The sequence below is a fragment of the Lissotriton vulgaris genome, chromosome 1_1 (genome assembly GCF_964263255.1).
Source record: "Lissotriton vulgaris chromosome 1_1, aLisVul1.2, whole genome shotgun sequence".
NCBI lineage: Eukaryota > Metazoa > Chordata > Amphibia > Caudata > Salamandridae > Lissotriton > Lissotriton vulgaris.
In genome coordinates this window covers 1,462,716,559-1,462,734,299 of record NC_141685.1, presented here as the reverse complement: position 1 = coordinate 1,462,734,299, position 17,741 = coordinate 1,462,716,559, and the positions used below count along the sequence as shown (strand labels likewise).

The window sequence follows — 17,741 nt, the reverse complement described above, 5'->3', positions numbered from 1 at the left end:
CCACAACGACCAAAATTACTACCACTGTCATTACCACTATCACTTTCTACTATAGCCTTATAGCCCGCCATAGCGAGCTATACCGGCTATTAAAGGTCTGCTCCAGCGTTTAAGACCCAAGCCAAAGTCGAGGGCCTTTAATAACGGAGAGGGCATTTAATGCCAGTATAGCCCAGCTACTGCAGGGCATTAGGCTATTAGAAAATTCTGTCCCATCAGGGCAGAATGTTTTAATTAGTAAAACAAAGACATCAGGAAGCCAGAGGGGGTTGTAATCTCCTCTAGCTATGTTAGACTTTAGTTCACAGCTGTTGCTGTGAAAAACAAACATGTTGGAGCTCCAGGGTATTTCCGGCCATTAGAAGCCTGGAGCTATTCCACTGCCTTCAATAGAGCACTCAACATAATGTTCTAATAATTTCTACATTACCATCACCGATACCTCTGCAACCACTATCACAACGACTCTCTTCACCATCACCATCTTCACTACTAACACCACCGAACTATAACCATCACCACTAATACTAGTAGGACCATTGCAACCACTACTACTGTTACTATCATCAACCCTACTATCATCATTACTGCATCCACCACCACAATGTTGTGTTTGTCTGTGTGAATAAAAGAAATGCTCTCCGACACGGTTTTCGATGTGTAAGAGAAACAGTAATGTGGACATATAGGAATTACATAGTAGGTACCTATTTGCTTTGTCAATGCTTGTTTGTGTATTTAGTCCTAGTTATGACTCACTCCAACAGGTATATCATCTAAGATTCTGCATGGTCCTAAAAACATGGCCCTTTCCCAATATTACTGTCTAGCAATTTGTTTGATGTTTTATTGCGACACCAATAATCTAACGGTATAAGTGCCCTCTACAAACAAATTCCTAGAACATAACGTAATTCCCTGGACTACTTCATTATTTTAGAGGAGCGCATCGGTTGCCGAACAGACAAAGAAAATATGGCAAAATATGTAAATGTTGAAAAATATTTTAGCTGATCTATGGAAAAGTACACTCACTGCAGTAAACATTTTAAATGACGTACAAAAGTATGCTCACCTACACATGCTTCCTCATTACTCTTTGTCCATCCCTCTTTACAAATCTGGCAGTCATTGTTTGTTGCTCCTGTGCATGTTTTGCAAGCCTGATGGCAAGCTGTTTATGAATAAATTAAAAAACAACAAGCTTGATAAAAATCATACAACAGAATTTCACAACAATCTAAATTCAATTGCATTAAAAAAAATCCACTTGGTAAGTGCCCAGTTTCTGATGAACAAAAGAAAGCAAATCTCCATGGACACGGTTTCTTCAGACAAGATTTGGGTATTTCAGTGTCTCTTCTCCCAGACTGCTGTTAATGTCAATTTAAAGCATATCTTGTTCATATTGCCTGTACCTCCTCACATCACAACTTTCATTAGTCGATACGGCAAACATGGATGCAATAACCACCACTAAAGTTAACCAACTTTACATTATCTTAACACTTTTTGTGAACTCTGTAACTTAGAATATGTTCACCTGGCTGGTCATTTTCCCAGAACTCTTTATTTAAGCCAACTGTTCTTTACTTTAGTTGAAATTACCTACAACACAGTACTAAATGTATCTTGTTAGATTATTAATTAAGTTTCCTTTTGATACCATTAATTTAGCGAATATAGCCATACATTATATTGGATTATTTACACTTCAAACACACACTGGACGTTTTGCTTCTGCCACTGATCATGACACCCTCATCCGCAAGCTTCACAAAAGAATGTGAACTGAAGGCACTGTACTGATCTGTTTCAAGTCATACTTCTCCTGTAAAACTCAATGCAGCAAAACAGGAGACTCCTTTTCGACTGTTGTATGTTTTCCATTTAATGTCCTACAAGGACACTAAATGGCTTGTTGAACCTTGCCCTACCCCTCTTCCAATCATATTCCACTTTGAAGCCCTGTTCATCACCAGTAGGACACAGAATCATACCTCCCCTCAGTCATGAAGCATGACTGCATTTATCACCTACAAGGCGCTAAACCATAATTTTTCCCTTACCCCACACATAAACTGGAGCTTTTGGTAATAACAGGACACCAAGAAGGAAATACACATTCCTTCTCAAAACAACATACTTCAAAAACTCTTCCACTACTAAATGCTACTTCTCAGGGAATACACAACGCATGCACATTGAACTGACATAAGACTTGACCCCTCCCTACCAATCTGGAATACCAGGCTTAGAAAGCACTTATTAAGCAGGACTGTTCTAGCTTTTTTCCTGCTTTCACTCGTAACACTACCTAGACTTCACCTTTGATTATGTTCAACAGAAATCCACTGATTTAATTACACCCACCTTACTGATTTAATTACACCCACCTTGTTCCCACAAACTCCAGAGTCTCAATGTGATACGTACTGGGTTATTGTCCTACAGTTTAAGCATCTGCATTTAAAAGTAACTTGTGAGCTTTTTTAATATACATTTCATTTGTTTTGAATGACTTTCCCTGGTCTTTTTTGCACTCTTCTAACATACATTGAGATTTTCTAAAAATTAGACCACAATACAGTGCTCGGTCAGCTTTGCATGGGCTTAGTAGTGCTAGATCAAAAAATACGAAATACCATAATAAAAAGAAACGCAGTACCACAATCTTGAAGAAACATTCTTAAGAAGAAGAAAATAGTACTTGATAAAAGTTGTTACTAAGGGAGCGGTTATAATCATTGCTGCTAACACAGGAAGCCAGCTCAATTGACATGGTCATGTAAATAGGAAATGATCATATATCTGAAGGCAATAAAGGCTAAGAAAGACATTTAGGATGTGGACAGTAACAGGATTCAAGGTTAAAATTAACCGAAGTTAAATTTTTCCACCTGTGCTCCAGGTGGAGTACAGTAACCTCCACAATTGGGTACACCCTTCAAGCAGAACTGGTGCCACGGCTAAAGCATTGGAGGAGCTGCTCGATTGAGAGTGGTGTTTCTGTCAGGCGCGGTTATTGAAGCCACAGCAGTCTCATGCCAAAAAGGTTTTAAATATCCCAAAAATGCAAAACACACCCTCCAAGAACGTAGGCGAAATGAATGTGATTGCTGGAAACAGACCACCACTTTCTGAGTCTACCTCCAGTAATCATTAGTGACCCCAGTCATGCCATACCTTTATGGTACTTCAGACCTACCACTAGATCCCTATTAACTGGATCCCAACATAAATGCAGGAGTGGGTTCGAAGAATTTATGTGCACAATAATGGTAGGCACCTTTAAATTTGAATCACGGTCAAGTAAAGATGTTGCCTCTGACACTTTGGTAGTCTAATCATTGTTAAATGATGCTCAAAGGGACCAAAGAATCTACATTTTATTCCTCTCCTTACTGGTGTCCCCGGCATTAATAGATAACTATACACTCCTCAACTACTTTAGATGCTGGGCTTTCTTGAGAAATCTGTAGTGCGACATCAGTCTCCAATAGCTGGAGGCTAAGAGCACACTACTGACGTCATGGTTCCACAATGGTATTATGATAGCAAAGGTGTAATCAGTCCTCTGGTTCATTTCCTGCTTACTCAGCACTGTGGTAATCAGCCACTCCCTTCAACTCTTGGTGCCCTTCTGGGTCCTGCCATTTTGACCTACATGGCAAGGTGGCTTATCTGTTAGTCTGTTTTTGGTGTTTCTCAACTTCCCTCGACCCTTGGGTGAATCAGACGCCTCTTTGTTCCAAGCCCCATCTCTGTATTTCCCACATGGACATATTTGGAACACTTTGCCCACCTTTGGTTGGACTGTGCCTTCAGATGTGTATTTCCAAAGTAGGTGTTGGGGGTGGGAGGGTTCCTGGTGGTGGTTCTGGGCGTTTTTTTGTGCACTCCAGACGCGTAGAGAATGCAGGCACTCCATCCAGAGTCTGAGCGACACGACGGAGAGTGGGGACAGGGCGGACGAGACAGAGGGACAGAAATACGGGCAGTAAATTGCAGAGGCACGGGAGACAAATATTCTTAAAATGGTTTCCTTAGCCTCCTGGAACGTGAAAGGATTGAATTTGCCCCTCAAAAGGCAAAAAGTCTGGAAATATCTTGCCGATCACCAGTTCGATGTTGTAGCGGTGCAGGAAACGTACCTTTATAAGTCTAACAAAGTTAGACTCCGTCATAGAAACTACCCTTTAATTTATAGGTCTTCAGCTAACACCAAACAGAGGGGTGGCACTCTTATTTCATACTGCGTCTAAGTTCCAACCGGTAGATATCAAGACAGACAAGGACAAAAGGACAATAATGGTGAAGGGGAAACTAAGAGGTAGACTCTGCACACTCATCTCCATCTATGAGCCCAACACAGGACAGGCGACGTTCTTAACCTCACTCCTAAATCAGAAAAGTGGTTTTGCAGAGGGCCCTGTGGTGCTTATGGGGGATTTCAACCTCACGTGGCATGCCAAGTTAGACAGTACTCACCCACATAGGGCAGCTACTAGCAACTTCCCCAAGGGTCTTAAGCAGAAAATGCTGACCTTGTGCCTGAAAGACGCATGGCGATAAATGTATCCCACTACTAAGGACTATTCATTTTTTTCACATGTTCACTTGACCTATTCTAGACTAGACCACATATTCATAAGTCAATCCATGCTGGGTTCCTTACAGGCGGCGAAAATGCCCCCGATAACTAACTGTCTCAGAACACAGCCTAGTGACTATTAACCTTTCATGGGGAACCAGGGAACAGGGTACTCCAAGATGGTATTTCCCACTCGCAGTAACTAGGGATAGGGTACTGAGGGACAAGTTAAGAGCTGCCATTTCCGAATATCTCGAACTGAACCAGCCCCAAGCTACATCTCCTCAGAATAACTGGGATGCTTTTAAAGCAGTCATCAGATGCAAATGTATCCAACTAAATTCCACACTAAATAATCTAAGTGCTAAGGAACGAGAAGAGCTAGAGGTGGAACTGGAGAAGGTAGAGAAGGCCCATATGAACGCACCATCCAGAGTGCTGCAGCGCCAACTAAGTTCTCCGAAGGGGAAAATCAAGGCGATTTATACAAATAGGGCGGAACATACCTTGCTGAGACTCCGACAGATATCCTACTCACAAGGGGGAAGGGGGCTCCCACTTAGCACGACAGCAGGAGTATGATGGAGCAAGGATTCGCACACAAAGCGACGCCTGTATACATGAACCTCGAATAACTTTAATAAAGTAACCAACATGTTTGTTTTATTAATATGCATATTTTAACATCAACTTTAGGTGTCCGAGTGAAGCTTGCTTATGTGTTTACTAAACCATAATACGCTTGAATATAAGATGACTGCTGCTACGCAAGGGTTTCTACTGCGCATGCGTCTGTCATACTCACGTGACATGACGTATTCTTTGCTTTGGAGGGAATCTGCCGCATCTGCGCACTAGTGCTAATATGGCTGCTCTGTGTTCTCAAATGCGAAAAGCTTGCACTGCTGCTTTTGCTAAGCTGTTCGTTCTGCCTAATCCTAATGCTATAGTTAAATATAAAATAATGGGTATAGAGTAGAAATACATGGTATACAGTGTATTCATTTATTCTGTGTTCTAAAACGGTTTCTCTTCTACTTTTCATGTATCGTAATCTTTGGGCCTGGGAGGTGCTATTACTCCATTTTGAAAGTCCTTCTGCGCATGACAAGCTCCAGAGAGAAGCTGAAAGCATTTGTCATTGAATGGGAGCCAAAGACGGTCACAGCCAAGATGCGCCTGGGAAGCTGAACCCTAACCCTTCTAGAAGAAGCTCAACTGTACTCAAAATATTACAATGTATGTAATGTTAAATTCGCTATTGTTAGGTGGAAGGAATATGTCATGTGAAAATAAATTGATGGGCGGGAACGTAAAATTAATATTCAACACTTCTCTCTTGTCCAATCGAAATTGGGGATCCTTACACTTGCAACAATGGGGGGGTGGTAAACTGCCCTGGAAAATGGTATAATTAGAGTAGGCTAGATAGTTAATTTGTCCAACTTGTCCGAATAGCTGACCTGTCACTGACACAACGCACTCAATAGGTGACTAAGAGCAGAGGGCTGTGGAGCACTCTGTCGAAAGATTAGCTGACCCAATCGGGGTTCTGGGAAGCTGAGGTGCTGGCGAAGCACTTTGTCGCTAAAATCGATAGCCCAATCGGGGTTCTGGCTGTTAGCTGCAGAGAGGGATTAGCGCAGGCGTTGCACCTGAACTGCGGGTGCTGGTCTTAACCTTTGGTGGTCCTGTCCGGATCCAAATCTGGTTTTCCTGTCCTGATTCTGATCTGCACCTGCTGGCCTACTTGCACTGCAACTTTTGGGGTTTTCGTCTTTCAACTGACCCGTGGCCAGGGTTGGTCTTCACTCCATTCTAGGTAAATATAAATCTGTTTGGGTTTTGTCATTATATTTTTGTTCCTTCTCTTCACCCTCCCCAATTGTTAAAGTTTCAATTGCATAGGTTTCCCTTTTTCACTTTTCCCTTGGTAAATGATAAATTTGATTAGTTGATTATTTGATTTAATAGTGTGTTCCATTTTCTTACCCTCCCTATAGCCGAATGTTCAAATTATTTCTGTGATTGCATATTATGTTCCTTTTTCTTACCATCCCTTTGAAAATTGCTTTAAGCTGTTATTTAGCATGTTTCTTTTTCTCTTTTTCCACCCTTGACAAATCGTGATAAACTGTCTTATTAAATAGCATGTTCCTTTGTTCTTACCTTCCCTTTAAGAATTACTAAATGATTGGCATAATATATCTTTTGCATAGTTATACCTTAATTTTGATCTTGGTTATTGACAGTCTTATTGCTTTCAATATTTGGATCATGACCGATTATGAAATTTAGATAAAGAGTTTAAAACTTTCCCGAATCTGTGGTTATTATATGAGTGCAAATGTTATTTTTACCTTTATGCGAACACCCTGATCCAATAGGTTATAGGTACCAGTGACAAGGATTGGAAAGCCAATGGTATAGGACCTAGTAGAATAAAATATCCGGTAGTTAAAATATAGGTTACCTGACTAGAAGGTGTGTTATTGATTATGGGCACAGGTGAGTATGGTAAATTTATAGTCGGGTGACCTGTGCGCTCTATCAAGTATATCCGGGGCATACTAGATTTGACCGGTGCATTGACTCACTCAGATGAGTACAAGGCCCGCATCTTTGGACAGTTCTATAGGGACCTTCACACTGGCTCTCCTTCCAGCACAGTTAAGCAAAAGCAATACCTAGCCTCTATAGTTATACTCCACATTTCCCAAGCAGAGAGCGATCAATTAAACGCACCTATCACAAGCGACAAAGAAAGACAGGCAATTGCAAAACTTAAACTCCACAAAGCCCCTGGCCCTGATGGCTTGACGGCACACTTTTACAAAATATATACGGCGGACCTTCTCCCTCAACTTATGGCATTATTCAATGCTATAGCGGAAGACTCCGCAGCATTGACCTCTTTGACGAAGGCCATGGTCACAGTCATCCCCAAACCAGCGGAAAAAAAACAAAATTGCGCATCCTACAGGCCTATTGCGCTGTTAAACCTACACGCCAAAGTCTTCTCCGCAATATTGTCTCCCCGCTTAGAGAATTTGATGGCTACACTAATCCACCTTGACCAATCCAGCTTCATAAAAGGCAGACAGACGCACAACAACATCCGGGGGACAATACACCTAATTGAAAAGGTTTCCAAATTTAAAATCACAACGATATTGGTGGGGCTGGACGCAGGGAAAGCCTTCGACAGGGTGGATTAGTCGTTTCTCTTCCTTACCATGCAAAAGCTCGGCTTGGAGGATCAATTCCTTAATATGGTGGGGGCTAACTATAGACATCCGCACTCTAGAGTCCAGGTCAATGGCGTTTCGTCCCTCCCATTTGGGTTAAGCACGAGGCAGGGATGCCCACTTTCCCCCCCTCTTATTTGCTCTCAGCATTGAACCCTTGGCTACCCGCTTTAGAACGAACCCAGAGATTACGGGCATCCACTTTGGAGGTACAAAACACAATGCCTCGCTCTTTGCAGATGATATAATGAGGATACTCATGGACCCTTGTCCCTCGCTTCGGGCACTACAGAGAGAATTGGGTAAATTCGAAGGGGTGGCGGGTTTTAAGGTCAATCTGTCAAAATCATACATCCTGAATCTTACAGTCTCTGAAAGGGAGACTCAGCAACTCCTAGAGAAAAACCCCCTCCAATGGGCCAAACGTTCCCTGCAATACTTAGGCATTCAACTTACACCAAAGATCGCTGACCTGTATAACGTGAACTATCCCACTTTACTAACTCAGGTCCAGCAAGAGCTTAAATGATGGAAGCAGTTATTCATTTCCTGGCTCGGGCAGATAAATGCCATTAAAATGACACTGCTCCCCAAGCTGCTCTATCTATTACAGGCACTCCCAGTCGACTTAGACCTTGAATTATTACCAAGGCTTTGCTCCCTCACCACTAAATGTATCTGGCAGGGGGCAGGGCAAGGCTTACATGCCATGTCTTACGACGATCCAAGAAGGAGGGGGGTGTTGCTCTCCCAGCCTTTACACTTCATTGCAAAGCAGCACAACTAAGAGTAATGGTGGAGTAATCCATGCGAGAATCCGACAAACACTGGATAGAGCTATAGTGGGAAGGACGATATGGAATGTGCTCTGGAAACCGAAAAAGGATAGGCCGGCCAACGCTTACATCAGCGCCCCGAAACGCACTACTCTTAAGGTCTGGGGTGAGGTCACAAAGGATGAGAGATGGACTACCTTCCCCTCACCTACACTCCCATTCACTTTAACCCAGATTTTACCCCTGCAATGCCGGAATGACCATTTGACGGGTAGCGGGAGGGAAGATGCTTGAGGGTCTCCGACCTATTCCACAATTTTGAGATACTAACGTTTGTGAGCTGCCAGCTGGAATTTCAGGTTCTGAATAGCGAGCACCATCACTATATCCAACTCCAAAACTGGGTTTCCCAACCACAGATGAGAGAAACAGCCCCCACAGAGCGTACACAGCTAGAACAATGGATACAGAGGCCGGGCTCAGCGAAAGGGGCGATCTCCACACTCTACTCAATTCTATTAAAAACAATTAGTTCTTTACGGGTACGCTATCAATCATTTTGGGAACAGGCAGTCGGGAGAGACATTGCAAAACAGGACTGGCGTCATATATGGGCAGACATATCCAAACAATCATTCAGTGTCCTTGAGGGAAGCCCACTACAAGACCCGGTTTGATTGGTATTTATACCCCTCCAAGTTCAAAAAGTTATTCCCAGACACTTCCGAGTTATGCTGGCGTTGATGCGACCTCTTTGGGGATTTCCGATACATTTGGTGGGATTACCCTGTAATAGGAATCTTTTGGGACGAGATTCTATCACATATTAAAGATATGCTGGGTTACCCCATCCAACCTCTGTAGAGGGGGTGCTCGTGGGAGTCAGAGACCCTGATCTGGAGCACCTGAAGCAGGCTGACAAAGCCATCCTGGGGGCATGCCTTGGAACGGCCAAAATCACTATAGCAGCAGCCTTGAAAAAGAAGGAGGCCCCGGCAATATCGCTCTGGCACTCACGTCACTGGAGCATCCTCACCATGGAACGGAAGACGGACATCTTCAGGGACGAATACAAAAACTTTGAATTCAAATGGGGCCTGTTGATTACATTCCTGTCCCAGGGTCTTCCCTCGGCTGTATGTCCCCCTTCTGTCAGAGCTATGCACCTCTTTCAGTTTTAAGCTAACAAACCTCAAACCCGTTCTTAGTGCCTCAATTTCTTAAGAAAGGCCCAATCGTGTGAAATATCGGTGTGAAAGGTCCTGCCCACTTTTACCGCTCAAATCTGAGTTTACACACATACTTTTGATGTTACACCACCACCAGGGAGGGGGTTTCCGTTTTTTTCTTGTTTTTTTCTCCTGTTGATTTAAATTGTCTGGGGGCTTACCCCAATGTTGGATTTTGGTAAAATGGACATGACTCATAAGGCGTAATGCGGGCAAGGGGGCTTTCAAACATCAGAAACTGAATCTGTATTAGATGATCATACATGCAGGAAGTCCTGTATAATTTGCAAGGTGTTATACCCTTTGCAGAAGTCTTGTTGAATAAAAAGAACTTTGAAAAAAAAGTAAATGAAAATAAAAAATGCTAGGAGCAATAGCGTTCCAATATTCAGCAACATAACCATGTCTGAAAGTAACTGTCCCAATAGTAAATTCCCAAACCAAACATTTTCTTCTTAGGTTTCACTTCAAAGTGCTTATAACTTAGAAATGTCAGGAAACTAAAAAACAAATACCCAACATGATTTAACACTATAAAAAACTAGTAACATCCTACACTACAAATCACGAAACAGACGTTTTTATGGCCTCAGTTTTCCCTAATGGAAATTTAGGGCCTGATTTTAAGTTAAGGATGGAGTACAGTCCTTTGAGATTGCAATGGACACAATGTTTGCAATTCCAATGGTACTTCGTCCATCAAATTTTGAGAGGACAATTAGTCCTGCAGTCCTCTCTGTTCTTTGAAAGGAACAGCCCTGTCACAGCAGGTCCCTTTAAAGTACAAAAGATTTTGTAGATGGCCATTCAGCAAACGTTGAACTTTTTTTATTTTACAGAAAAGAACTCTCAAAGTTTTTTTCTGAACAAAAAAAAACTAATGACCCACGAAACCTTGTAAGTTTTTTCCGAGGGCAACAGTTTCATTGTTTTTTCTGTCTACCCTAAATCGGGTGGTTGGTGTAATGCCCTTCCTCTGATGGGCTCTACTCTGTTTGGGTGTTCAAGAAAGCTTTGCATTGATCTAGCCAAAGGAGGCTCCGCCAAAAGAAATCTTACAGTGTGCCCCTCTCTAAATGAGGCACACCGACCAAGAGTTTGGTAGGTAGGCTACTTTGTTCCATTTGCGACAGAGTACTCTGTGCACCAAACTCTGCTTTCTGGATTATGGGCCTCATTTAGTTACTCATTTTGCAGTGTTATATGACAAATTATTTTTTGTATGATATGCATAACATTAGAAATATAAGTGGTCACCTGTACAAAAGGCATGGGTGTCGTTCTTTTCCGTGCTGTAGTATCCATCTGCACATTCTAAACAAAACGGTCCAGTGTATTCCTCTTTACAACTGCAGGATCCATCACCACTTCTTGTGCCATCTCCTTTACAGAACCCGTTGCCATGGCAGGGTCTTTCTGATCCACCGAGACAGGCTAAATATCGATAACAAAGGGGGATAAAGGGGACAGGTGTACAATTGTCAAAACAGATGTACAAGTTGCCCATTTCATTTGAGTCTCGCTCCCCCCTGAACGAAGGGACACTCATCTTAATAATGAGTATTGACAAGTTACTTTTAAGGAAAACCTCAAGCGGCACATGAATTTGATTCGAGACAGGGTATGCTTTCTGCATTCACATAATTTTTTGCCTGATCTTTTCAAAGTACAACAGTCAAACAATTGTATAGCCCCTTCAAACAACTGAGATAATTCTTCTCCTTTAAGTCTTATCTTTGCAAATACGGATTTACTCCCTCACTTACCTCCCGATTCACATTACACTAGTTTTACAGCAGACAATATGAAATGTTTTACCTACACGCTTGTTAGTACTCCTATCTTTGAAGACCTTCATCACCTCTATATAGTCATCTCAAATTTCTTTTCTCAGGAATGGTCCTGCAATTCTATAGTCACTGAGACACTATATGAGATTGATCTTCAATTTATATTAATAACGTTCCCCAAGTCGGACTGCACTTTTCTACTCTCTTAAGTTTTAACTGGAGTTTGCTCATCTTGCTATTTTGAAATGCATGCCAATTAGCTGTCGTTTCTCAGTTATTAGTATCTGTTTTTCAGTTGAGAATTTTCTTGACTTCTTTTAGTTCCATAATAAATATTTTTATAAGAAAACCACCACTTTCCAAAACGCATAGTGATTTTTTTCTGCAACCTTCATATGTATTATGGCAAAAGCTGTAGGCAAAAACAAAATTCATAAATAAGAGACAACACAAACATATTGTTACTGGGATTTTTTTTTTTTTAGAGAGGGCAAGGCCATGCAGCGCTGTGATAATCTGTTCCACATTGATTTGGTTGGTACCTTTCTGTGATCGCAAAAAATAACTATAAAGAACTATAAAGAAACGGAATGGAAAGCATCCAGAGGAACTGCAGGCGTCTTAGGCTGACAAATATTTCCATCTACCCATTTTAGAGTAATACATTTACACAGGCAAATCAATAAAACTTGCATACAATTTAATTAAAATGGAAACATTGTGATAGATTCAAAGTTTCCTCATTAGATTTTAAAATAGTCCAACTTATCATTCTGTAACAGGTTTTTTATGGGTAGTTAGACAGATTAAATGTAGGCCAAACTCAAAACTGAAATTCCAATTGTATTTATCATTCTTCATACTGGCCCACATCAGGCCAAAAACAAACAAACTTCTGTAATACTGAGGTGCTTTAGGTTTAAAGTATTTTATTCAGCACGACACATAAGGACAGACAAATAATACATAAAGACATAGCAGGGCGCAGAGCCAGAGTTCCAAAGCGGCAGCAACAAGTAACATCCTGTGAATGTCGATCGCTCAGTAGCAGAAGACAAATGTCGCCTCGATGTGTCATGACATTTTCAACAACCTCCCCCCCCCCCAAACTGCCCCCCCAACTCCCAACTACCCCTCACCCACCCCCCTCCCCACCCCTCGTCCAGTGCACAGTTCCTAAATAGCGACACACATCAGAGCCTCAGTATCAGGGATGTCCAGTCCATAGGGAGATCATGGGGCAGAGCCCTCCGGGGTCGGGAGCCTGAGAAGGCGGAGATACCTGGGACAGGTGAGCTCCCGAAATTCAGTAATCAACAGGGAGTGAAAGGGTTGCCAGAGTTCTCTAAACTGATCCACATCACCCGCCACTGTAAGGGACAGTTTCTCCATACCCAACACGTGCCACAATCTGTGAAGCCAGCCAGTGATAGACGGGATCGTGGCCGTGTGCCAGTGTATTAATATGTTCTGGACAGCAGAACCCAGAGCGATCGCTATCTGTCTACCCCTGCGAGATCGAAGGGGATACATCAAATCATTCGGAAGCCCCAACAGAGTGTAGGCAGGGAAGCGGGGCAGTTCAATTTCGAAGCTAGAATCAATTTCATCCAACACTCCAGTAAGGCTCCAGAAGCGGGCAGTCCCAAAGTATGTGAGTGAGAGTACCTCGGAGCCCACATCCCCTCCAGCATGTGTCATCCTTACTACGATCAAACTCTCGCACTCGTTCAGGCGTGTAATACCAGTAGGTAGAAACTTTTGTTAGTGTATCTGTGAGCCCCATGTGATAAGCTGAATGCCTCGCTCTGTATGATATGTGTTCCCACTCTTTATGGCTTAGTGTCCTCCCCAATTCCCGTTCCCATCGCTCCCTCCCGGGGTGATAAAGGTGTGTCGCTGGTGGCTGCAGTAGTTTATACAAATCAGTGATCAGTTTAGAATCCGAAGTCCTCGTCATGAGCCAATGTTCATAGGGGAGAAAAGGCCGGTCGGCCGTCCCTCTCACCTGCGGCTGAAGAGCCCAGTGGCGAGCCTGCATATAATGAAGTCGCTCTGTCTCCGGAAGCGAAAACTCCTGACGAAGTTTGAGAAAGGGGTGAACCCCCTCCGGGCCATACAGGTGACATAAGGCCCTACATCCCGCCTGACGCCATCTCGTAAAGGCCCCCTTTTCCATCCCCGGGGTAAAGTCCGGGTTGTCCACCAGTGGGGTGAGCGGAGACGGAAACGTGGTAAGACCGCGCAGAACGCCAGTAGCGTCCCACACTCGCAAAGGCATTTTCGTGACAAAGGAAGCGTAGAGGTTTTTAGGCCGGTGCAGGCGACGCAAGAAAGGGATCTCCTGCAAGGGCCTCCCAGCCACCGACTGATCCTGAAAGAGCCAATGCTTGTCAGATTCCCATTTACTCCATTCTACAAGGTAGCGCAATTGAGTAGCTTGAAAGTACCTGCGGAAGTCCGGAATACCCAACCCACCAGCTTCCGGGGCCAGCAATGAGAGGGCTCGACGCATCCTAGGTTTCTTACCCTGCCAGACAAACCGAGAAACGTCCGCCTGGAGCTGCGAGATCCATCCCACTGGTGGTTGGAGCGGCAGGGCCCGAAAAAGGTATAGTACCTGAGGCAACACTGTCATCTTGACAGCGGCTATCCTGCCAAGCCAGGAAAAAATGCCTCGGTTCCACCGGCCCAACTCCTCCCTAATCTTGGCACCTAGAATCCGGTAGTTCGCTGACACCATGGCCGGCAAGGCGGGGGCAATCTGGATCCCCAGATACGGCACCGCTCCTGAGGACCAGAGCATGGGGAACCGCTGCTGCAGATACGACCTAGTGTCCGGTTTGAGGGAGACATCCAGCGCCACCGATTTCCCCATGTTCATCTTGAACCCGGACACAATGCCAAAAGAGGCCAATTCCTCCATGCACGCAGGTAGAGCCACGCGAGGCCGGTCAATGGTCAGAATAACATCGTCAGCGTAGAGGCTAATAGCGTGTTCAAAGCCCCCCATTCGGATGCCAGTCACCATCGGGTTATCCCACATCCGTTGGGCCAATGGCTCCATGTACAGCGCGAAAAGCAGAGGCGAGAGCGGACAGCCTTGCCTGGTGCCCCGTTCAATACTAAAAGAGGCTGAGGCACACCCGTTGACCCGGACCACTGCCGACGGGCGATTGTAGCAATTAAGAATCATGGAGCGGAATTTCTCTCCGATACCTGCTTTAATCAGCACTCGTTCTAAGTAAGGCCAGTGGACTCGGTCAAATGCCTTCTCCGCATCCACCGCCAACAGCATCCGCTCCCCAGGAATCCGGGAGGCTTTTTCCAGCAAATGGACTACACGTTTCGTATTGTCCACCGTCTGCCGTCCGGGGACAAAACCCGCTTGATCGGGATCGACCAGACCGGGTAGGTGGAGAGCCAGTCTAGCGGCTAGGATCCCCGTATATAACTTCAGATCAATGTCCAAAAGGGAGATCGGCCTATACGATCCGCACTGTGTCGGATCTTTACCGGGCTTAGGGATTACCGAGATGGTGGCTCGAAGCAGATCAGGTGGAATGGCCCCAGGGTCCGCAAAGGAATTGAAAAGACGCGCCAGGATGGGAGCCAACGTAGTGCAGAACGTTTTGTAAAATAGTGCAATATAGCCGTCCGGCCCCGGTGCCTTACCATGTTTGAGTCTGGCAATAGCGGATATCACCTCCTCAACCCGGATGTCTCTGTCTAAGTGGTCCGCCTGTACCGGGTCCAGGGAAGGCAGGGCAACCAAGCCCAAATACGCTTCCAGGGCCTCTTCATTCGGGGGAGTTCCTGAATAGAGATCTTCATAAAACCCGCGGAAGACAGCCGCTATCTGTGCGTCATCTGTCTCCAGTCGCCCCGATTGGTCAGTGATTTCTTTAACAAGCTGAGATTGCCTCGCCACCCGGAGCCTATTTGCCAATAACCGGCCACACCGGTCCCCACCGGTGTAAAAGGTGTGCCGCAGCCTCAACGCCGCATACTCAGCCCGGTCAAGATCCAGGGCTGCCAGAAGCTTCCGGGCCTCCTTGAGCTGCCGCCAAATTCGGGGAGCCCCCGTCCTGCGGTGGATCTGTTCCAGCTCTCTCACCCGATCCGTAAGTTCCTCCCTTTTGGCCTGCCGTGCCTTATTCTCCGCCGATGAGATCGCAATGTATTCCCCTCTGACAACAGCCTTCAAGGCCGCCCACTGTGTAGCCCGACTAGTGTCAGTATTGTCATTATGAGACTGAAATTCTTTGATCACTGTCTCAATGCGAGCCACTACCTCCTTCCTGTGCAACAGCGTGTCACGAAGGCGCCATGTCCGAGGGCGAGGGGCCGTCGGAGGCACATCCAGCAGAACCTCAACAGGAGCATGGTCCGAAAGGGAGATCACCCCCATCTCCACTCCCGAGGCCAGCGCCTTTACTGGGGAGGTAACCAAAAGGTAATCTAACCGCGCATACGTCTTGTGCGCGTGGGAGAAATATGAATAGTCCCTATCATTCGGGTGCCGCTGTCTCCATAAGTCAAGGAGGTCCACCTCTTCGAGTTGAGCTCTGCGGTTCGCAGAGAGTTCCCCGACCTGAGGGGAGCGCTGCGCTGACCTATCCAGTGCGGAATCAAAGACAATATTAAAGTCCCCCCCGAGTATTATATGCCTATCCTGAGTAGCAGAGACCTCTTCGATCGCCGCCTGCAGAAAGCGGTCTTGCCGCTCATTGGGACTGTATAAGGACCCGATCGTAAACGGGAGACCCCCTATCTTAAACCGGTAAGCCAAAAGTCTACCTTTTTGTTCAGTGAATTTGTGAAGGATTTCCCCCTTGAAGTGGCGCGCCACCAGAATCGCCACCCCGGCCGTTTTAGTGGTGCAGGAGGAAAAGAATTGTGTAGGGAACTTGTGGGACTTGAATCTGTGTGTGTCCCGTGATAGCAAGTGCGTCTCCTGTAAGAGACAAATGTCTGCCTGTGTGTTCTCTAAGAGCGAGAGGACTGCCCGCCTCTTGACAGGATTATTCAAACCCCGAACATTCAGGGTCACCACCTTACATGTGTTGGGAGGCATGGACAACAGTGGAGCAAAAAGCAGCAGGATCCCCCGTCAGCAAGATTGGGAGGGCAAAGGCCAAGCACGGCGCAGGGCGCAGTAGAACACAAAGCAACGCACAGGGGCATGAGAAGCAATCCGTGTCATACAAACCAGTGAGCACACCACCCACCCCCCGACCCACCGCCCTCAAAATGCATCGTACCAACCGCCCCCCGCCCTTTTAATTCACACGGAACCTATGAAGACAAGCTAGGCCATAGCCGCTGTAGCTCAGTGGAAGCAACCCAAAAAGTACAGACACTGCCAAGATAACTAGAAACCCCCTTGTGCACTGGACGACCTCCCTTCCCCACTGCCAACTCCCGGATCCCCCCCTCCTACCCCAACCCCACCCTTTCCAAAACTCCCCAGGTGACCCCGTCCCATCCCCACCACCCCCCCCACCCCAGTCTCTTCCCTCAACTGGGACTGACACAACCACCCCGAACACCTCCCCACCCTCCTTCCAGAAGCCCATTGTCCCAGTCCGGTCCTCGTCGGACAAGCCTGCGGAAAGTCAAACCAGTGGACGTCCAGCCACCACGCACCCCTCCGTGTCCCCCGCCCTCCCTAGACCCCCAAACCTGCATTTCCATCGGTGCGATGTCGATCTCCCCCCGGAGTTCATTCAAGCTGTCAGAGCCACCTCAGTCATTGTAGGATCAGCTGTCCCATCCCGCACCTCGGCCTCCGGCCCCAACCCAGCCGCGGGAGAGTCCGGCCTTGTCGAAGAAGCAGATGACTGCCGGCCGGGGACTGTCTGCCAGCCATCTCTGGTGAAACGATTCCGGCGGGGCGTGGGTGATCCGTCCTCAGTAGCAGTGATCCCCAGCACCCCACAGGTATCCTGGAGGGAGCGCAGCTGATGGAGGGTGCCATTCCAACGAAAGATGAGACGGAAAGGGTGTCCCCAGGAGTACTGCGTGCCATGACCCCTAAGAAAGTCGGTCGCAATTTTAAAAGCTTTGCGCTTCTGGAGGGTGGACGCGGCCAGGTCCTGATA

General features: G+C 45.8%; 1 protein-coding gene across 2 annotated transcripts in view; it reads right to left on the bottom strand.

The window, feature by feature from the left end:
* Nucleotides 1-17,741, bottom strand: part of CRELD2 (CRELD disulfide isomerase 2) — a 98,671-nt gene that overhangs the window by 68,857 nt on the left and 12,073 nt on the right. For both annotated transcript variants that reach the window (XM_086967314.1, XM_086967316.1), the window contains exons 5-6: nucleotides 11,105-11,281; nucleotides 1,076-1,174 (exon numbers count right to left, since the gene is read on the bottom strand). In XM_086967314.1, coding sequence (XP_086823440.1) covers nucleotides 1,076-1,174; nucleotides 11,105-11,281 — 276 coding nt within the window. The remainder of the gene's footprint in view (nucleotides 1-1,075; nucleotides 1,175-11,104; nucleotides 11,282-17,741) is intronic.